This window comes from Pseudonaja textilis, chromosome 1 (genome assembly GCF_049901715.1).
Source record: "Pseudonaja textilis isolate UNSWEBS1 chromosome 1, rPseTex1.2, whole genome shotgun sequence".
In the NCBI taxonomy this organism is placed as follows: Eukaryota; Metazoa; Chordata; class Lepidosauria; order Squamata; family Elapidae; genus Pseudonaja; species Pseudonaja textilis.
This window is the reverse complement of record NC_141990.1, coordinates 144,261,922-144,285,246: the sequence shown is the minus strand read 5'-3', so window position 1 is coordinate 144,285,246 and position 23,325 is coordinate 144,261,922. Positions and strand designations below refer to the sequence as shown.

The 23,325-nt window shown below is 41.9% G+C and overlaps 1 protein-coding gene across 3 annotated transcripts in view; it reads left to right on the top strand.

The window, feature by feature from the left end:
* The window catches only part of FGF18 (fibroblast growth factor 18), a 142,690-nt gene continuing 119,365 nt past the window's right edge, over positions 1-23,325 (top strand). Inside the window, exons 1-2 of one of the 3 annotated variants that reach the window (XM_026710379.2) lie at positions 1-1,527; positions 1,866-1,902. In XM_026710379.2, the coding sequence (XP_026566164.2) occupies positions 1,493-1,527; positions 1,866-1,902 (72 nt within the window). In that variant the 5' untranslated portion in view covers positions 1-1,492. Of the gene's footprint in view, positions 1,528-1,865; positions 1,903-2,723; positions 2,815-23,325 lie in introns of those variants that run through there. The other 2 variants (XM_087918669.1, XM_087918685.1) reach the window with 2 other exon arrangements.

Below are 23,325 nucleotides of genomic sequence, written 5' to 3'. Positions count from 1 at the left end.
AGAAAATAGAAAGAAAAAAATAGAAAACAATTAAAAACATCATGAATGGTGTTTTAAACCACTAGTAAGAAAATATGTTCAAGATACCCCGGCAGATTTCAAGAGGGAAGGCTGGAAAGAGTAGAGACCTAGGGAGGAAACAACATCCTCCCCTCTCCAAGCCTTCTTGGTTACGCATTCCGACGTGCGCTGCTACTGCAGGCAGGGTCTGGGATAAGAGCAAACCAGACAGAGCCAAAGTTCCCAGCTAGTTCAACATCACCTTTTCAATAGGGCTGACATGTATCTGGAAGGCTCATAGGTCGCCAAGGTGGTAAGGCGCTTCTCCTGCACCGCCCGCCGCCCTGTCTTGCTTTTGGAAGGGTCGGCTGCCTCGGGGCATAGCCGATCGATCCGGGCAAACAGTCCTCTCGGGAGAGCTCTCTCTCTCTCTCTCTCTCCCCCCTTCCAACCGCCCAGCCTCGGTTTCGTCTGTCAGCCGCCCGCTTTTCCGCACCAAAAGACGGGGCGTCTTGGCCACACTCGCTTTGTCCCCGAATTGCTGCGGTCGCCGTTGGCTGCCCAGGTGGAGCTCCACACCCGCCACGGGACTGGAGGGAGGCGGGGGGCCGGCAGCCAGCTGGCTTCTCGATTGTCCTTCGCCTCCAGCAAGTGCAAGCAGCCGCCAGCACCTCCCTTCACTGGCCGATGATGCGCGCTCTCTCGCGCGGTGGGGAGGATGATGAGAGAAGACAAGAGGGAGGCTAAGGCGGAGAAGGCGCTGAAGCGGCGGCGGGGCAAGGCCGGCGGTGGCCCCATTCGGGTTGTCCTTGGCCGAGCAAGCCCTCGCCCGTTCCTCTTCGATGCCCTCGCCAGGAACCTGTCCGACGTCGCCGGGAGGAGGGGGCAGTTTTGCGCTGGCCGGAGGCTGCGCTCGATCAAGAGGAGAAAAGGGGAGAAAGGCGGAGAGTCCGCTGGGATCCGAGAGCCATCCTTGAGCGCCAAAGCGCAGGCTGGGTCGCAAGGGCTGCTCTTTGGGTCAGGGCAAGCAGCCGGATCGGAGAAAGAGACGGGAAGAATAGGCTGAGAAGCGAGGGGAGGGGGGACGACGACAGGCGACCGGGGGGCAGGCTTGTTTGCTGACGCTCGGAAGTTGCTGACAATCAAGCAGGACCTTCGCCGCTCCAGAGACCGAGCGCGAGGGAGTGAGACACACGCACACCCGCGCGCACGCACACACACACACACACATCCATCCCCAGACCAGGAGGAGGAGGAGGAGAGGGGGGGGAGAGAGAAGAGGAGAGCTGATGTCTAAGGGAGTCACTCGGTGGAGGCAAAGCAGGCAGGCTTTCAACTTCTCCTCACTGCTGCTGAGCGCCAAGCGAGATCACTGGAAAGCGGCGGAGCTTCCCGGAGCAGGACCCTTCCCATGGCCAGCCTGCGGCGGGGGATTTGACGCCGTTCCCTTGAAGCCACTTGACCTACCTCCGCCGCTCCACCTCACTCAGCGATGTCTTATTCCCCGCTCTCCGCCTGCACTTGCCTGTAAGGATAGTGGCGTTCTCTCTCTCTCTCCCCCCCTCCCCGCCAAACTCCTGGCGTGCGCGCTTGCCTGCCTGCCTTTTTTTGCTTTCGCAAAGTCCCAGTTTGGGTGGTTCGGATCTGTTGCGGTGGCTGGAGTGGGGGGAGAAGGGCCGGGGGTGGGGGTGGGGGGCGGCGGCGCGGCGGTGGCTTTCCCCTGAGGAAAACAAAGCGGTCCGGCTCTCTGACGGTATTCCTCGCGACCGTTATAAACAAAGCCACCCCGCGTGGGTCGAAGTTTCGCCGTTTCACCTCGCCCTCTGATCTTTTTTTTTTTCTTCCCCTCACTCCTTTCTCCTCAGGTGGTTACATTACCTGCTGCTCTGCATCCAAGCCCAGGTAAGTGTCTTGTTTCCCCCTCCTCTTCCCCGCTCTGACTCTTCCTCCCCATCACCACCCACCACTCTTTCCGTTCCTCTGAGGCGCCGGCGTGGATTTGGGGCATAACCGAGGAGGCACCTTTCATAGAGAGCTACTACTGCTCCCTTGTAAAGGTCCCGGGCGTTTTGTATACTGTAGTCTGGGGGTTTAATTCTACCCTTGCTCTGCGGAGAAAACCGGCGGATAATCGCCTTGGCTCTGCAAAGCGGCGCCTCTCGCTCGCCGAACGTTTTTTTTTTTTTTCCTTCTTCTTCTTCTTCTTCAGCTGGAGCCGCAAGTGTAAATCAAAGCACCTTCTCCGTTGTTTCCCCCCCCACCCCACCCCGGAGCCACTGCGCCCGGCCGCTCCTTCCCACACGGCTGCCGTCGCCTGGTGGACGGCAGGAGCCTCCTTGGGTAGCGAGCGCTTCTGCGGAGGGCCTGAGAGGCCGGCTAACGAGGTGAGAAGGAAAAGTTAGCCGCCGCCGCCGCCAACCTTGTGGAAAGTGCGGGCAGGAGCTTCTGTTCTGGGAGCCCCGGAGGAGGGAAGGAGGGAGGGAAGGGGCTTGCGTGCGGTTGCAGTTTTGGTCAGTCAGCTCAGCCTTGAAAGCGCAGGAGTTTCTTCCTCATAGCCGGACGTACGCGAGGGAGGGAGGGAGGGAGAGCGAGGGAGGGAAGGAGGGCGACCGACAATGGAATCGAATGGGCCAAGTTCCTCTCCCACCCCCCCACCCCCCATCCCACCCCAACCGTCGTTTCTTAAGAGAAAACCAGCCCGGATGCGGGAAGGAGGGAGGTGGGTCGGCGAGAGATAAGAGTGGAAAAAGAACTTAGAAGCGCCGCGTTACTCTCCGCGTATCCCTGTCCCTCGATACCTGGGAGGGACGTGAGGTGAGGAGAATCGTCATAATCAAAAGGATTTTTTTCCAGGACATTCCAAGATTTCGGCCGTGCTTTCTTTTTGGTGTGTGTGCGTGCGCGCGCGCGTGTGTGCGTGTGTCTCCTCACACAAACGGCTAGAAACGGAGATAAACGCAACACGTGCGAGCAGCCCCGCCCCGCGATCCGGACGGTCCCAGAGTTGGCAGAGCAGGTGCCTTGCGGCCCCCCCCCCGCCCCCATCGCCCGGAGGCCTCCCCCGGCAGCCTTGCGACGCGGGTTCCCGCTCGAGTTGCTCTGGCGCAGCTCCGCCGGCCGCACCTTTTCCCAGCTCGCTGCTCCGACCTCCTTCCTTCGCGCCCGGAATGCACCTGTTTGCCAGGCTTTTCTCTCTCTCTCTCTCTCTCTCTTTGCGGGTCGTTGTTTTCCGCCTTAGGAAGGAAGGAGCTCAGCCCCCCGGGGTGGGTGAGGGGTGGCTGGCAGGGAAATCTTGAGTCATCTGGCGAGCCGTAGCCTTTTACCTTCCTTGGGGTGGCGGGGAAACCTCCCAAAAACAAACAAACCACGATGTAGGGGAAAAAAACCAACAACAACAACCCGGGAACGGGACTCTGAAGGGAAGGTGAGGGCGAAAGCGAGAGGGAGAAAAAAGCGGGGGGTGGAAGCGGCAGAAAGCGACACTCCGAGCTTGGCTGGAAACGAGTTTGCGGTTGGAAGGAAAGGCGTTTGCGCGCGGCAAATGGGCGCACTTGGCAGGGGGAAGGAAAAAAAAAAAAAAGAGGAGCCCCCCCCTTTCCCCCTCCCTTCTTCTCTTTTTAATTTGTGCGGTAACTGAAGTTAATCCTCCCTCCTCCTTCGCCAACTTTTATCGGACCCCTCCTCTTGTCCACTCGTTGCTTTTAGTGAATCAGAAGGCTTTTGGCTGGTTGCCTGCAAAGCACTTGCTAAAATCTGATCTCTTACTTCAGCAGGAGCCTTAAAAAACTTGGGAAATTATTGGCATTTATACAGTTGGAGCTCTCAAGCCTTCCAAAGTAATAAAGTAATGAAAGGGAGGGGGGGAGAAGGGGGAGGAGAGAGAGAAACTCTCTGTACTTTCCTACTATTAGAACCATACTTTATTTAGTGCTGATTATGCAACATTCCGTGCATGGGAGATCTGACAGGCGGATTTACTCTGAAGAAATGAAAAGTCAGGCTTTTCCTTCTCTCTTCTCCTCCTCGGAGGGCAGAGCGCGCTGAAAGGGGATTGAGGTGGGGGAGGGAGGTCCGGATTCAAATTCTCATTGGACTTTGGAGTCTCTCCTGGGTGGGACGGGGTATTTTGAACCAATCCTTGTCTCTCAGTTCAATCTACTGGGTACTGGGAAGCTTAACAGAAGAACAGAATTGGAAGGGGTCCCGTGGAGGTCTTCTAGCCCAACCCCCTGCTGAAGCAGGAAACCCTATATATCATTTCAGACAAATGGTTCTCCAGTCTCTTCTTGCACCCACAACTTCTGGAGGCAAGCTTACTTTCCTGTCTAAGTAAAATAAACCTTACTTTTCTGAACTGCTCAAGTCTGTCAAGATTCTTCTGAATCTTGAGTATGTCTTCCAGAGAATTGGCAATTCTCCCCAGCTTGGCATCATCTGCAAATTTCTAGACCTTTAAATAGTTCATTTATGAACATCAACCAGAATAGAGCTGAAAGGGACCTTGGAGGTCTTCTAGTCCAGCCCTACAATGTCGGAGCACTTACATCTTCTGAAGGCAAGTCGTTCCACTGATTAGTTGTTCTAACTGTCAGAAAATTTCTCCTTAGTTCTAGACTGGTTCTCTCTTTGAGTAGTTTCCACCCACTGCTTCTTGTTCTGAGTTCGGGTGCTTTGGAGAATAAGTTGACCTCTTCTTTGTGACAGCCACTCAAATATTGGAACACTGCTAGTCCGTATTTTCATTAAATTAGACCTACCCAACTCCCGCAACCATTCTTCAATTGCCATTGGTTCCTGCAGAATAAGTGGGATGTAAACACGCAAAGAACCAGGTCAAGTTCAAGAAATAAAAACAAAAAGAAAGCTAGGGTGCCAAAGCAGCAATGACAGCAATCGAGGTTCTAGCCGGCGGCTTTCCTGCACTTCAGCCTTAGGTTAAAGAGGTGGGGAGGTGGAGATAGGAGAGGATAAGTCAGGTTCCTTGTACAAATCTTGAGTGCTGAGGCAGGACCTGGGAGGTCTAATCCTTGGGAAGGACTGTATTGTCAGTCAGTTGATCAAACAAAGAAATATGTGAGAAATGAGTTCCCCTCATTCATCTTCTGATCTTCTTGTCTTTCAATAGAGGCCTGTTATAATAGCTATTCCTTTACAAAGCCAAAACATTCTATTAGTTTTGCTCAGAAGCTTTGGTAGTTAATGTGGATTGTCTTAGTGAGACAATGAAAACACAGCTACATGGCTGCTGGTTGTGTTTTGTTTTTTTCAGCTTTGCAGTCTGGCTTTTCTGGGATTGATTTGATTTGGATGACTAGATTGGAGGTTGATGGAGAGATTGGAGTGGCTTTTGAGTACAGTGATTTTCTTGGGAAAAGGTTAGCATTTGATGACCTGACATTAAGACTATATTTAGATTTAAAACTATGACTTAGATTTATGTCAGGGACATTAAATTGTTGCTAAAAGGCCTATGTTGTATTAATACAGACAATTTGAGACTGTTTCCCAAAGGGCCAACAATAGTTTTATACTGGTTCCCATCAAACTATAGGAATTATGCCAGCAAAGCGAACCTGTTTAAGGAAAGGGTTTTATACAGTACATTACCTGGTATTTTCTTTTATTACACTGGGCTATCATATGATTCTTTACTTTGAGCTTGACAGCGTTGCATGAAGCCAGCTATTCAAGTTTGTAAAACATGGTTTCATTTTTGTGAACCCAAACAATTATGGTTTATTTATTGGCTGGCTTATGCAAACAGGTGTGCAAATAGCATAATCTCTGATACCCATCAATATCTGGCAGCTCTTAAATTATGATGTCATCATGCACTAATCTTAAAATGCCACTGAGTTTACATTTTCATTATCTGAAATGGCTCTCTGAATGATTTCATGATCAATAACCAGAGATGAGGAAGAATGTTGCACACGCTGCACAGAGGCTTTAATTCATCTAGACTTTGGTAAAGCCAAGAAGTTTTAAAGAGTATAAAGGAAGAACAAAAAGACTGAGGAAGAACAAAAAGACTGAGAACCAGACTTTTTCATTGGTTAAGACCATACAATTGAGACTGGAAGTCCTTGGTTCAAAGGTCTGCTCAGCCATAAAAAATAATTGGGTGATCATCAACTCTCAGTTTAATTTTCCTCCCTGATTTGTTGTCGTAATAAAAGATGTGTGCTTTTTTGCATGTGAGTGGGCCTAAAACATCCCACGACAGGATGAGACAGGATGAATTTGTGTGGTTTAAGAGATGGTGGCTCTTCATTCACAAATTCATAAGGGATGGCACTGAGCTAATAGCTTCATACTGATGATGATCTAAGGCAGGGGTGTCAAACTCACATCATCATGTGACGTATCAGAACATCCTTTCCCCTTCACTAAACCAGGTGTGGCCATCATGGAACATATCTGGCCATGAGCCAGGAGTTTGACAGCCCTGATCTATGGCATACATCTTACAGCATCTTGAAAAGGTCACCTATAAGAATAAGAAAGGCTAACCTTAGCCAAAAGACTGATAATAAGCTAGGTCTTTCGATTTAAATTAATCTTTCTTATCCTGGTTTTTTTTTTTCAAATATTCATCAGCATTCCCTGGGTGATGGGACTCGTGATCTGATATTTTGGCTTATCTAGCCTGGAAAGCATTGGTTTGGGAAGACCAAATTAAGTTGTGCATAAGAGCTAAAAAGATCTGCCTCTCAACCATGGTTTTGGTACTTTTTTGTGAGATTTTTCACAGTATCCAATATTATTTTTGGCTCTGCTAATAGTCAGGTGTCAATCAGCTAGGTCTTACTACAGTCTTATGCTAGAAGTTCATGATGAGACTCCCCCCCCCACTTGGCAGGCCTTTCAGCTTCAGGGAGGGGGGGCCACTTGTATATTTATTTTGGAGGGTGGGGAGACATTTTTCTGTTTGCCGCCTTGATGTATTGAGTGAAGTCCAGCAGATATCCAACAAAATGCATACAATCACTGGAATAGAATCCTCTTTATTTTTGAAGACTCTTCTGCATGCCTCCCTATACTCCCAAGAAGACGGCTGAGGAACCTTTGAAAACAAATTCGAAGGAGTTAGAAATAAGGGCTATTTGATATACCCTGGAGCTCCTCCTTCTTTGGCATGTTGCAGAGTTGAAGAGTACTGCAAAGTTTGGTGGTCAAGTGGCCAAGAAATTTAATTTGTTTCTGTTGGCTAAAATTACTGTAACATTTGGTGATCCAGCAGTAAAGCTATGTTGCCAGTACTATTAATGATCTGCTGGACTTGGGAAATTTAAGCACCTAGATTTTTCTTTTCTTCTTTAAATGAATGTTTCCATCAGTCCATGGAAGCTTGGAAGTAAATGCCAAATTTATGGAAATGTCTTTTGGGGCTAGTTTGAGAACAAACAGTAATACTTGGCTTGGCAGTAGGTAGGCTCAGCTGAAATAAGGTGATGAGTGGGGTCACCACATTTTATGAGTGCGGTGGAAAGATTAAAGAAGGCACCGAACCAAAGGAAAATACAAAGCCTTCAATATGCGAGATAACAGCGAGGATGGAATAGGCATGTGCAGAGAAAGATCTTGGAGCTGTTTCCGTTTCTTATGCTTCGACGTGCACTGTGGTTGCTGTTTCCTATGTCTCCAGTCCATAAGAGCAGAATGCAGTGATGGTTTTATGTAGAGTGACAGAAACTCTCATTTTTATTATATACTGTCTGGTGGACCCATGGTTGCCAAGGGACAATTCTACCTGAACTTGCTGCTTTGCTGTTTGCTGTTCCCAAGAGTCAGGAGTGTTACAAGAATCATGTGCTGTGTGAAGGCCTTGATTTGTTGATGTTCTGGATGCAGGTCTTGTGAAGATACCATGAGCAACTTGAGTGTTCGGGCAATGAAGCAATTAAAAACTGCCTGCACATCCAAGTCCTTGTAATGACTTAGAACAGCTGCATACTGGACAGAGCTGAGTATGATTGAGCATCGATTGGTTTGGCTTTATGGACCCTTTGGGACTTCTGAATGTCAGGATTGGCCAAAGTCATTTTCTTGTGAAGTCATTTGAACTGCTTACAAGAGCAAAGAACTATTTCCAGATATACACAACAAGAGATTGTTCTGTAGGGGATAAAGATATGCTGTTGTCTGAAAGAACAGCAGAGGAACCCCAATTTTGCAAAATAGGATTTGAGTGATAGGATGCCGTGAGAGGCCATTAGTTTTGCTGGACATGTTTCTGTCTTAGATGGATTTGATGCATGCCAGAATTTTCAGCCATTACCAGCGGAGACTCTGTGTGTGGGCCGTGACTGTGTAAGCACCTGTGTGCTCATGATCTTGCACCTCATATTAATACTTCTGAGAAGTTCAGATCCCCATTCAAGTAAATGTGGAGAAGCTTCATTGTTTCCTTTGCAGTCACAGCAAGTAGAAGAGCATGGGGGTTCATATGCAGCATCTCATTACAGTGGTAAAACAACAACAACAACAGTAATTCTTGTGTTGCGGCCTCAGAATACCAGATATATTTCTTACACTTTATTTTGGGCAGCACTCCACTTTTATATCAGGAAAGATTCATTAGGAAGACAATTGAATGTGTTCAGCAAAACTAGCTTTCTAGTTTTCCCTTGAGCTTGGAAAAGTAATTACATATTGGCAGAATTTAAAACACTAATGAAGAAATGCTGTGAGACAAGCAAAAAGGAACCGCAATCCATTACACAAATTAAATACTTTACATTACTGCAGTTAAGGTTACTGCATAGTAATAATTGTTCTTTTCTTCCCTATTATTGCTAATCAGATTAACACATATCAGTGGTAATATTTTGATGTTCTCTTATTATTGGGCATGCATTTAACCAGAGCAGTTCTATGCATGTTTAATTAAGAAGTGAACCTCACTGAATCCTGAATGTGGTATCATTGTTGGTATGGATGAAGTAGATGCTGGATTAGATGAACCAGTGTAGGCACCTCGGCTGATAGAGCTCCATAGGGACGAAGCATTGGAATGGAATGGGTCCATTAATGTAATCTTAAATCTTCCCCTTGCATATATCTTCGTATGGTGGCTGGTTTCTGAACATAATTCAAAATATTGCTGTTTACCTTTGAAACGCTTACGTAGCGTGGGAACACCTGATTACTTAAAAGAATATCTTCTGGATGGAATTTCCTCAACCCCACTACAAAACCCCCCCTGTTTCTAGTGCTCGTCTCAGTTACTATTGGATGAGATCAGAATCCCTGCTTTGTATGCTTTGTGACTGCGCAAGTAGGAATTAAGGTGAAATCAACATCACAGGAAAGAATTATGTAGCCCATCCCAAGACAGCAGTGAGTCACACTCCCACAGGATTTGTCCCTAAACTATGAGAATAATGCTCAAACTGCAAATTAGAAAATGAAAAAGGCACCAGATCCTAATAGGGATTCTTTTTTTAAAAAAAACGTAAAACATTGTATTTGTTTCTGAGAATGAGATGAACATGTTATAAACAACAGCCTAAGCAATGGTATTTCATGTTGAATCAGTTGCCATCCACAGATGGATACAAATTCAGACCTGAACTTATTATTTCTTTCCTCTCCTCGATAATAACTTAAATATTTTAATTTAGAGAATACCATAGCCATTTGGGGGTTTGGAAATGTTTGGAAGTTCAAAGATTTAAGGCTTGAGTATTTAATAGGCCAACCATCTGAGAATAAGTAATACATCCAAGATAAATGGAATAGGAGCCCAATTCTCATTCATTTCAGTATTTAAAGATATAACAGTTTACTCCTGATCTCGTTCAAAGTACTGTATGTCTTCAGGTTGATTCTCTCAGTTCTGAAGAGGAGATGATCAGTCTGAAGACAAACTGACAAAATAGATAATGTCTTGTTTCATGATAATCTTTAATAAAAGAAATTGGTTAATTTTTTAAAATCCATTCTATTAGAAATTTTAGCTTGTATCAACAGAAAATTTTTGTCATGAGTTTTGTATTTGACTGTACTTTTGTATTTGACTGCAGTATGTGACTGTAATAAAGAATGATTGGATAGGAGTTACATCAACTGAGAGATGGGTGCTTCTGGTAAAGTTTTCAATGGAGATTCTTCCCCCCCGCCTTTTCATATAATCTTATAAGGCAATGGCCCCAAACCTTTTGGGCACCAGAGATTGGTTCTGTGGAGAGAGGTTTTTCCGTGGACCAGAGGGAGTGTGGTTTCGTATGCTGCCTGCATCCCACAGATGGGGTTTGTGCAGTCCGATTTCTGGCACGCCGTGGACGAGTTCCGATTCACGGACTGGGGTCACCCTCCCACCCTCCTACCTCTTTTCTTGGTACTGCTGGGAGCCATTCATACGGAAGAAGTGAAAGTTGTTTGGCAGCATTTATCCTTTAAGAAGTCCTTCTGAAAAAAGTTCTTAAAAACAATGGTACAGATTCACTAAAATGTCTTGTTTGGCACAGTATGCAATCAGGGCTTACTGCACCAATGTATTATTAGACTTGTACTGAGATTAATGGAAAATTATTGAGATACATCGTAGGAATAACTTATGAAATGTTTTCCCCAATTTACAGCAAAGGTAGAGATAGCTCCTCCACAAGTAGCAACATAAAATCAGTAGGTTCATAAGCAGCTGCTTCATTTCCTAACTGGCCTACTCGTGTCCGTCTTCAAATAATGGCAAATATTTTGGTGGTTCCAAACATCCCAGAAAGAGGAGCCAAGGAAACAACCCTGGGGAGCACCCAAATGCTCAGTAAAAATAGGAGGTAAACACAAAACTGCAAACATGGATAAGTCTGGTGCAGCTATGGGATGAAATCTAGCCCAGAACAAATTTTGTTAGTAAATGGTCATTACCTTTGAATTGCTAAGAAGAAAAGGCATTGGGACTGCAGGTTTTAATAACAGCAATTGCAGGATAAGCAGCTGAAGGATAAGAAGGATAACCTAAGGATAAGCAGCTGAAGACTAATGTGGCTGCTGGGATAGTCCTCAGACTTGCTTTGTTCTTGCTGTGTAGCCTGGACATTCCCCCTCCCAGCCTTGCCCTTGTCTTCAGGAGAGTCTGTCCTCTCTTGCTGTGAACTAACTAACTTTCTTTCTTTCTTTCTTTCTTTCTTTCTTTCTTTCTTTCTTTCTTTCTTTCTTTCTTTCTTTCTTTCTTTCTTTCTTTCTTTCTTTATCAATTGCTTACAAGATAACAGGTATAAGTATATATATATATAGTTATGAATGCATGAAATGGGTATATATAAGAAAAATAAAAAGAAACAATAGGACAGGGTCGGTAGGCACGATTGGTGCGCTTATGCACGCCCCCTACAGACCTCTTAGGAAAGGGGTGAGGTCAATAGTAGACAGTCTAAGGTTAAAGTTTTTGGGGTTTGGGGAAGAATCCACAGACTCAGGTAGAGTATTCTTCTGTTGCTGAAGTCGTACTTCCTGCAATCAAGTTTGGTGCAGTTTACCTTGAGTTTGTATCTATTGTGTGCTCTTGTGTTGTTATGGTTGAAGCTGAAGTATTCATTGACAGGCAGGACATTGCAATGTATGATTTTATATACCATACTTAGATCAGGCTGAAGACGGCATAATTCAAGGTTTTCTAGGTCTAGAATTTCAAGTCTGGTGGCATAAGGTATTCTGCAATGAGTAGAGGAGTGGAGAACTCTTCTTGTGAAATATTTCTGGACTTTCTCAACTGTGCTAATGTCAGATACGTAAAGTGGGTTCCAGACTGATGAGCTGTATTCGAGTATTGGTCTAGCAAATGTTTTGTATGCTCTAGTTAGTCATGTGATATTACCAGAGAAAAAGCTACGTAGGATTAGGTTAACAACTCTTAATGCCTTTTTGGCTATGTAGTTAAAGTGGGCTGTAGCACTTAGGTCATTAGAGATGAGAACTCCAAGGTCCTTTACAGAGCTTGGATCATCAACAAGGTCTTGACTATTCAGCCTGCATTTTATTTTCTGATTTTTTTTTTGCCAATATGTAGGACAGAGCATTTATTTGTTGAGATTTGAAGTTGCCATTTGTTTGACCATTCTGATACATAGTCAAGGTCTTTTTGAAGGGTAGCAGTATTGTCTGTGGTGTTGAGCAGCTTTACATCATCAGCGAAAAGAACGCAGTTGCTCTTAATATGATCACAGAGGTCATTTATGTAGAGTATGAACTTCCCTTGCTGTGCCTCTCCTAAATCCCAATACCAGACTGCCACCACGTTGATTAGTGGCAGCAGCCATAAAGGCCTATTGTGTGCTCATTTGTTCCACTGTAAGCTCATGGGTGATGAATATTGTCCTGGGTTCCTAGTTGGCCAGGTGCAACCACCCAGATTCACGGTGGCTGCTATAGCCTACCTGATGGGCTCTCTCTCTCTCCCCCAACAGGGGCAGGAGATTGGACATCTAAAGAAATGGCCGGCTGTCTGAGGCTGCCCAACAGTTTCCTTATTGGCATTCAAAGGCATCACCTTAGGATGGAGAGCAACATAAAAGGAAAGAGGAAGGGCCCAGCTTAGGCTGTCATGGTCTGAGTATTTTTCTTTGTGAGAGGGCCTTCCAGTGATCAGAATCTGGGTGGAGGTGGGAGGTCTGGGAAAAGGCTGCCTACTTTTCTTCCTTGTTCAGGAAGGAGGGTCCCAATTTTCAGGACTCCAGAAGCAAATCCCACTTTGGCTTTTATTATCACAGCAGTTTCCCCCCACTTTCCCACACTTCCTCCCCCCATACATTAAAAATGTTCTTTTGTGGCTGGGCAAGGCCTCTCCAGAGTTTTCACAATGAAAATCTCAGACAAGACTTTGTTCAGGAATATCAAACCAAAGGGAGAAAAAATTAGAGATCAAGGAAGGCAAACGGAGTGAAACAAAATTATGGTTTATTGGTTCATTTGTCGAATGAATGAATGAATGAATGAATGAATAGATAAGTACATAGACTTTTCACCTCTCAGTTTGGTTCAAAGGTTTCAAAAGGAAAGCATTAGAGCCCCTGTAAAAAAAAAACAAGAAAAGAAGGAAAGAAAAAACTTTCAAAAGAACGGGATGTCATCAGTTAAGATTTTTGATGACTAAAATAAAAATAAAGGATGCCATAGGATATTCAATATTCCTTCATCATTCTTAAACATACATTTGCTTCATTTGTTCACAGAAACAATTGATTAGAAAGAGAAACTTTCTAACTCGGCAAAAAACAATAAACAGCTTTATAGTTTCTTGAAAGCCTAATGTATTGTTACGGAATAATACATTTTCTTGAACTCCAGTCCACTTCATCAAATATACTTAAAACAAATATTTTGAGCATTTAGAATAACACAGTTTGGTGGAAATGAAAAGAGCATTTTGTTAGCATTATAATTATCCTGGCTTATATGGCAGAAGAAAAACCAGGTTCTGTGCCTACAAATAAATGTACAGAAAGCAATTTTGTTCATTTATACCAGTTTATTGGGGTTGAATGGGAATTTGTGAGACAGAGGTGAGGAGATCAGCCATGAAGTGAGCAGATACAAAAAAAACCGAGCCAAAATTCCCTGTGTGCAACGGTGCATTCCTACTTGCATACAAAAAAGAGTGGAGCCCATGTCCCTCCCTTTCCCTCCTCTAGAGAGATAAGACACTACACAGAATTCCCGAATGACCACAAACTGGCAAAATAATAGGAGGACCATGGGAGAAAAATCAACTTAAACCCCTCTATGTTTAGAAGTCCCCAATCTCTCCTTTAGATCCCCAATCTCTCCTTTAGGATATGTCATTGAACCATGGGACTTCTCCAGAGAATCACCAAGATCATTTTTCCTACTGCACCATTTGCTAATGAAGCAACAGGGTTGGCCTGACTGTTCAGCAGGATCCATCCTTACGTACCTAGCAAGGAAGGGGGCTTCCTAGTTAGTTAGAGCCATTAGCCAACCAGAAAAGGGAATCAATCGATGGCTACCCTCCTAGAACAGAAAAGCAGGGTTGGGGGCAGGCAGAAGCATAGCCCTTACCATCTCCCAATTCACTTTTTGAAGGTGAATCTCACCTTGCTTCATTGTAATGCTGGTGACTTTAACCCTGCTAGTGTTGCCCTGCAATTTTCTCCCTCTGTTCTCCAAACATATTCTTCCCTGGACAATGGTGACGAGCAAGGATTCCCTGCCCAGACCTTGTTATTTTGAGAAAGGAAGGAGGCATCTGAAAGGCAAGACCATGTCAAACTTGACCTTTACCTGACATAAAGTAGATTTTGGAAATAAATGTCATGCCCTTTCCCCCCACTGGGTGGGATTCCCCATTCATTTGAATAGAAGGGGACTGCCCTCTTTGGCATAATGAGTGCTATTCTCTGTGGTGGAAGCTGGGATAGCTCTGCAAATAAAAAGGATCAGGGGATCTCATTACATCCTAAAATGATTTGTAGCATCTTGAATGAGGTGGGATCCATCCATCTGTTGTCAGTGTGCTCTAAAGGACAGAAAACTATTTCAGTTAGTGACACAAACTATAACAATGTAAAAGTCTAAGAAAACTGTTAACACTAATATTTACAACATGCATTTATTAGATCTATATCCTGATTTTCTTCCAAGAGCTCAAAGTAGCACTGCATTGCTTATACAGTATATTTCTGCAATACAACAACTATGAGGTAGACTGGACTGAGACAGAGTAAGTAACTCTAGTAAGCTTCTATGTCTAAAGGTGGACTAGAACTTGTCTCCCTGTAGGAACACTCCAATACCCTAATCCAGTGTTTCTCAACCTTAGTAACTAGTGTGGATTTCAACTTCCAGAAACCCTTAGCCAGAGCTAGCTGGTGAATTTTGGCACTGCCCTAATCACTAATTAAGGAAATAATGCACTCAACATCATTTAGCCCATAATAAGCCAGCTCTCAGTGTTGTTACAATGAAACAAGTGTGGATACTTGGCATTGCAATGGCTAGAGATAGAAGGATGAATGAGAAAAACTGGAGAAACTAGGAAATATAAAGACTTTCAAACAGAGGTCAAGAGAATGTGGAAAAAGAAAATGGTGCCAATAGTTGTTGGTGCATTTAGTGTCATACCAAAAAAACTGAAAAACCACTTGGACACAATAGGAATGGACAGAATTTCAATTCAAGTCATCAATTACAAAAAGTTGTATGACTTGGAAGATTCAGAAAAACAGGCAAATATTGTAGACAAGTGGTTGGCTAGCTCTAGCTAACTATTTGGAAGAGAGTTCCCACTTCCTAATAACTACTTAGTCTATTTTGTAAATTTGGATGATTTAGGGTAAGCAAATCTGTTCCCTCAAGATTGGAAAGGCTTCATTAATTGACATGTCCTTCCCTTACATTATTATAGTTCATTGGTTTGGGAAGATTGGAAAAGCTTAATATAGCAGTTTGTACGTGAGGCAGTATTTTTTAAAGAAGAAGCAGTGAATAGGTTATGGTCTTCTATGATCCTATAATTCAGGTGCAAAAATTGTGGTTTGATCCAACATGTCATGACCTCCAGCATCAGTTCTTACTTCCTTCCCTCCCCCTCCCGGTCTCCAAGTGGATGCTGCCAAAGATCCCCCTCCCCTTTTTTGCATTTTTAATGATTTCAGGATTGAAGTCGGGTGGGATAGGGTGGTAGTTAAGAGGTATCTTCCAAATGATTAAGACGTACATTTCACCCCTTAAAACTCCTAAAACCCATTCACCAATGAACTCTTCTTATTTTTTGGAGCACAGCTGCTGTATATGTTGAACAAAGCCCACCAAAGTAACCCAAATTAGGCACTGTTATCTTAATACCTCACAGGAATTTCAAAAGAAATTCAATAGAAGTAGTAGACTGATACATTCCTGGAAAAAAAAGAGAAAGGGGATACAGGTTTCCATAAAATTTGCAAATGCAAATTTAATTGTAAAAAGTCATGAATAGACTTTACAAATTGACATGGTAATTGTGTCAATTTTATTTCTAAATGTGCAGTTCAATGCATATTTATCTGGAAATAAGTTAATTGGACTTAATGGGTCTCACTTGGTTTAGCATGAATAGATCAGGCTATATTTTTATTGTATTTTGTAGCCCATGATGCTATGTCAAAATCTGTTGGAAATTTCCTAAGATGTTCTTCACCTGTGAAAGAGGCTATTATTATACTTCTACTTTGTTCTCGGGATGATTTAGAATTGGAAGAATGTAAGTTGAATGTAGAACTGACTTTATTATTGTTAGGTGGTGGAAAGTGCTGGTGTTGACTTATATTATACACAACTTCCCATTGTCCTGAAAACTTTCTAATCCGAATAAAATAAAATAAAAACAGTAAAGAAGGACTTCCCTCATGGTCCCCTTGTGGTATTCAATGGAAATGTGGGAAATGAGGGAGGCTAAGACTCTGGGAGAATACGACTGTACACTGAAAGACAAGTCACAACCCTATCCCGACCCCCAACAATTGTCTCAGCAAGCTCCTAACTCAATTAAAGGTGAGAACCTGCAGTTAACTCATGAGAATTCTGAAACCTTGTTTGAAATGTTGGTTTTAAAAAAAAGAGGAAATGAAATTATTTCTTTTTCAACAGACCAAGTTAGAATAGTCAGGCACTTTGATTAAAGTCAACTCCAGAGGAGTTGTTCATTTATTGTTTTTATTCCTCCCTTTAGATTTTTAAAAACATATTTTATTAGTTGTTTAATGGAATGTTATTTTTGTATTTTATATTTCTTTTATTTTTACATTCCTTGTACCCCACCCTCCTTATGCTTTCTGACCACAATGAAGGTCGATGTGATTTGATTTGAACTCTGGAAAGAAGCTGGCTGCTTTGAAAGAATTTCCATGGTATTAGAACTCCTGTGAGCCAGAGTTTGATGAAAGCCACAACGTATTTCTTTCATCCTGGTCATTCATTTTTACATTTAGTCCATATTCATTTATCACTCATTCATTCTTGACTCTATCCATACATACTTTTTGGGTATCCTAGTTTCACTGCATTGAGTTTACTTTTTATTTCTCCTAATGTATCCCAAACTCATTTTCCAATTTAACTTTTTATTAGTTTATCAAAATATAAAATACAAAGGGAAAAAAACATGGAAAAGTAAGAAGAGAGGGAGGGGAAAAGGAGGGATATAATGTAACGGGAGAAAACAAAAGAAAAGAAAAAGAGTCGGAAGTTGGTGCCCAAACTCATTTTCATGTAACAAAATGAACACAAGTACCATATGTTGTTACACAGCCATTTTCGGTTCTTCAATGAACAATAATTCCTCATGATGCGGCATTCATTTCCTTCCTACTAGTATTTACACAAGTTAACATTTGCTTAACATTCAAGCTACTAAAGCAAATGCTCCTTTCTAATAAACTGTTAAGTCAGTGAGGATATGTTCAAAGTATAAGGTTTGCTGTAGTTGGGAGCTGATTTCTGCAATAAGTGCCCGAAGTAGAATTGCCTTCTTTTTCAAAAGCAGGATCTGAATGGAATCTGGTGTTTAAAATAAACCCCTAACTAAATATTGAGCAATTGCAGTGCTGCAGAATCTTTAATATTTGTGTTAGCCTGTCAGTTACACTATTGGGAAATATTGCTGAAGACATACATCTTTTGGAATAGTTGAGGAAAACTGGTGATAATAGGATTCTTTTTTTAAAAAACAAATTTTATTAATTTTTTAAAAACAATACACAAACAAACAAAACGTAGAATGTAATTACATAAGACATCTTTTCTGAAAAACAAATAAAACATCTTATTTAAAGACAGGATAATTCCAAATTATCACATTTCCATACAAGCACAGTTTAATATATATATTTATCTTATCTGATCAACTTCATATCTTTTCCCAACTTCTCTTTATTTCTCCCTTTCCTTCTATTCAATTATATTTCTATTGCCTTGAATTGTATATATTCATTGAATCCATCTGTCTTATACAATTTCATTATTCTCTTCCAACATTCTTCTAACGTTTTATTAATGCAAACATAGACAAACAAAACACAAAACATAAATACATAAAATTTCTTTTTGGAAAGCGGCTTACCCCAGGTTACATATTTTTGTACAGACATAAATCAAATTCATGCTCAGTTAATATACTATTTCATATCTTATTTTACATTCTATATTTTCTATATATTTTCTCTCTTCATTCACTCTCTTAATTCTATTTTATTTATTTCATCTCAATTTAGATAATTATACTTACATCTTTTGTCCGTTCTCTTTCAATTATCTATTTATCTTTTCTTTCTAATACAATATTTCTCCTGTAATCACTGGTTGAAGTATGACAACTTTTTATCTTTCCCCTAAATTTAACACTTAAAATAATACATACTTTCCATACTGATTCTGCTTAGTACATTCTAAATATTACATTTTAGAATAATGAAACAAAAAAGAGAATTAAGTTTATAAGATAGTAAAAACAATATTCCATAGATAGTTAAACTCTATTATTAAATCTTAAACATTTTTATACATTCCCTTTAATGCATTATTAACTCATATAATATTTCAGTTTTCTCACTCAATTTCAAATACTAAAATCTACAATACAATCTTATGTACTTTTGCAGAATCATTTTTTAAATTATAATTTACCCTTTGTCTCTGAAAAAACCCTGTTTTTTAACATCTTGTTTTAAACCTTTATGACTTCTTTTTCCTTTTCCCCTTTCTTTCTTATCAATTCTAGCCTTTTTGCCCCCACATCTCTCAAACTCCCCTCTCTTAGTCTTCCCTCTCTGTTGTATTTCTCTTTTCTGTTGCTTTCTGACATTGTATTGATTTTTCATCTTATTTTTCCCTTTCTTGGTTGCTTTTTTAAGTTCTGAATTCTCCATTTTCTTTCCCCCCTTTCTCTTATCTTCTTCAAGTAAGATTGTCTGTCCACTAAAGATGGCTTCTTCTCCTTCATCCCAGCCTTCTTGTTATTGTATTTCTTGGTAGGTAGAAATCGCCATTTCTAAAAAGTGAAAAATAGATCCAGAAGAGCCCTTGCCTTCTTGTTCCTCTTCTTTTAGCTTTTGAAATTCCATTTGCAATTCCTCAACAGATAATGCCATTTTTTTTCCTTAAAAACAACCCAAATGTTTTTAATCTTTCAAGAAATAGTTCCCCAAAATCCCAAAGTCACAAAGCAATCCAAATCAAAATAAATTGTTTCATTTAGCACTTTCTTCTTTTTATATTTTCTCTTCCTGGGGTAGAGTTCAATTACACAGTTCCAAAGTAATTTTTTAGAATCCTTATTGCCTTTTATTTCTGGTCTTATAAACTCCAAGCAGTCTCCTTCAATACAATCTTAAAATAAGTTCTTTACCTCTTCCCTCCCACTTACAGCAAAGAAGATTTTAGTTTTTAATTCCAATGTTCAGAAATCTTTTATCCCCTTGGCTTTAAATTTCAAGTTTAGTTACCTTCTGTGCCCAAGCAGGTTTTTCCGATTTCCATCAGCTATTTCCATGGGGAGGGAGAGTGAGAGAAAATAACTTTCACTTTCACTTTTCTTCCGCCACTTTCCAGTCTTCTTAGGGAACAATGTATCATTCAAACAATTAAGATTGCAGGGTATTTAAAAGTTCCTTGTTGTCCCGGTTCAGCCAAAAAACTTTCACTTTCTCCAACTTCCTCCTGCACAATCTTACCTGGCTGCAGGCTTCTTTGTGGCGGCCATTGCTGACCGCCGCTCCACCGCCTTGGGGAAAAGGAGTTTAGCCAGCTGAGGAGGGGGTTTGCGATACCTCCAAACCCCTGTCCGGATCTCCTCTCTCTTTGGTTGCCTCTACGGGGCAACCATATCCTCCAGATCCGGCTGGATTGGAGGCACTTCGGCAGCGAGCGCAGCAGGAACCGCACATGATCACGGATTCCTGCCGCCGCCGAAGCCTTGCAAACCGGAAATCGATAATAAGATTCTTAAACAGCAAGTGCCATTCTTTTCAGATCGTTAATTTATGAAAGATCTTCAGCAAAGGTATTTTCCATACAAACTTATAACAATCACCTGACTATTTAAATATTCATATCTTTTCATTTGCATAGTAAGGCTCACATGCCCAACATCAGTGGCTCGGGTAGGGTTTCCATTAATATCCACATACCACCAATCCGTATGGATTATTCATGTATAAGTATGTACATTTAAACACCACCAATCAGGCATAGGAAGTTTCACAGGTAAAGGGCTTTTTTCACATTAATTGTGGTTATTTAAATCTAGTTTAATATGTTGATCTAAAAATGATTGAGTTATATATCTGTATAAATTCAGCCTCATCAGTGATCTTAAAAGCAATTGGAAACTGGACATATCTTTTTTACTAAAGAAAAGTAATTTTTTTTCTAATGAAGTAAATGAAACAGTAGGATTTTATCTAATGATTCAAAGTTCTATTACTGTTCTCCTTTATAAAATAATATATGTCTCTGAGTATTTGTCCTAGTTTCAACTTAAATACTAAGTCACAATTTAAAAATAATCATCAAGGAAACAACTGTATTCATTGAGAATTCTCATTGGTATTTCTAAAGTAAACACTGTAAGAAAAGAATTCATGTTAAAACAAAATATGCATCAAGTATTAACTCTGGTGCGATTTGAATTAACATCACTTTTGCTGTGCTGTAAGTTATGAAGTTAGAACATAGCAATTATTTTTCCTTGGTTACATTACAATTTCAAATTCTGTCAACTGTTTAATAGGCTCATCAAATGCTGACTGGGCCTACAGCCATATCTGGTAAAACTGCTTGAGCTGTAATGCAGAAAACTTAGATCTTAAATCACTGGTGCAATCAAAGAGATAACAATATATGGAATTCCATTAGATCCAGTATCCCTCCTGTCAGCTGTCTGAGTAAATTTAATTATCTGCTGTAGGATTCTTATAAAATGAAACAGCTGCTAAAACAGAGATAGCTGTTAAATGGAAAAACAACGATAAGTATCTTTATATGACAGATATGCAAGAACACAGCAGAATAATATCAACAAACCAGTTAACAAATTTCATTAGGTGTTATGCTTGGATTATGATTTGCTATGTAAGATATAAAGGGACAGAGGTCCTTTTGCTTGGCCTTAATCACTGAGGGCCTTGTACTACAGCACTGTCTATTACACAGCACCAGTTAATATTGATCATCTGTAAAATAAATTATGATTGATGTAATGCTGGTGTGTGACCCTGTGGTCGTGACCTCAGTTCGATTGTTAGGACTCCCTTTTGGGTGAGATCAGAATAACAAATAGTCCCACTGCAATCAATAGATGGAGGAAGCCCAATATTCTAACTAAAAGGCATTGGGTGTGTCCCAGAGACTCGGGTTTAGGGTTTTACATGCTGGTTGTGGATTATAGGAATTGAAGTCAGAAGTCCCTGGAGATCAGCCCTAGATGGTTAAAATGAACTGTCAAATACAGACAATTTTGCTTAGATGTCAAACCCTGTGAGAGTGGTAAATTCAGGAAACAAGAGCTACATAGGCTTATGAAAAGCTTACGATGCCTGAAGAGGTAGAGAATCTTGAAAGTCTGATGTTGATCAGCCCCCAACCTGGTCCTTCAGTTCCTCCAACAATGCTGTCATGCCCCTGGTGGAGACTGACTCTGAGGGAGAGGAGGAACAGCCAACAGGGAGTGGAAGTGTGGCTCTGGAAGTTGTGGAGGAGGCTGGAGAAGGGTACAGGCCAGCTGGGCAGTCAGAGGAGGACCCAGGCCCATCCACTCTCCATCTTAGGGCACACAGGGAGGAGAGGATAATGGAGAAACGTGAATGGTGTGGTCTATGGGGGAGGAAAAGGCCTTGATCTCCTTCATGGGCTGCAGCTGTGAGAACTATTTAAAAGGACGGACTGCGCATGACCCAGTGCTGGAAACAAAGCGTGAAAATATTTCTAGTCTGTCCATTCTTACCTGAGTTTGGCGTCCTTCCCAGTGTGTATTCCGATATCTGTGGACATCTTCAAGCCCTTATCTTGCCCCGATCCCTTAATTGCTTAATTGTGGTTTGTGTTGTTTTTTCTAGTTATAATTTATAGATATTTTTAGTTTAAATGGCATGTCCTCCTTTTTGCAACTGTTTGTGGGGGAGGTTTTTTTTGTCTCCAGTCAAGGATATTTGGATCTTTGAAGCCAAGTTGAAGAAATTAAAGGGACTTCACCTGTTTTTGTGCCTGTGTTGTTTTGGGGTCATCACAAACACATTCATCACCACCGTAACTGAATCCATGTATCTTGCTGCTGGTTGGCCTCTTTTTCTGTTCCCTCTCACCTTTCCCAGCATTAGAGCCTTCTTCAGAGAACAAGGTCTTTGCATACTGTATCTCAAGTAGGATAGTTTTCAGCCTGGTCATTTGGGCACTTTGGTACACCTGACCTGGACCATCCAACCCCACTTAGAAAGAAACTTCTCTGATCTTTTGACTTGATATCATGGTCAAGGAGAACAGATAGAGGTATGACCTCACGACCACAATTTGGACAGCAACTTTGCTCACTGAGTGGCCATTTAAGTGAGTTGTGCCCAATTTTACGACCTTTTTTTTTTTTGCTGTTTAAGCAAATCACCGTGGTTGTTAAATGAATCATGCAGTTGTCAAGTAAATCCAGCTCCCCCCATTGACTTTGCTTGTCAGAAGCCAGCCAGGAAGGCTAAAGTGAATGGTGATCCTGGGATGCTGCAACCATTGTAAATACAGTGTCAGTTACTCCAATTAAATCATGAGCCTCGGGCCACACTTGCAAAACTAAAGAGGATTTATTTGAAGTTAACATTCTACGTCCGGCATTTACCTGGGCGAAGCCAACTCTGAGATACGTAATTCACTGTCACCCTTGATCCTGCTTCTACCCGCTCTGGGTGTATCATCCAACGAAAAACATTGTTAGCCAAGAGTCATCAATCATGCTCTCCAATTAGATTTTTTTCGAGGCAGAAGCTTCAGCCATCTAATCAGTCTTTGAAGAAAATATGAATGGAATGTACTTTTGATTCCACACTGTTGCCTGCTCTTTGAAACTCCCTCCCCCTTCTCTCTGTTGTCAACTATAAAACGTATATACAAAATGCTTTATGAGTTGACATACAGGTACAGTGCCACAACTGAACCCAAAATTTATGTTGTGAGATATTGGCTAAGTGAATTTTGCCCCATTGTACAATCTTTCTTGCCACAGTTGTTAAGTGAATCACTGCAGCTGAGAAGCTAGTAACACTGTTGTTAAGCAAATCTGGCATCCCCACTGACTTTGCTTGTCAGAAGGTGACAAAAGGGGATCACATGACCTTGGGACACAGCAAT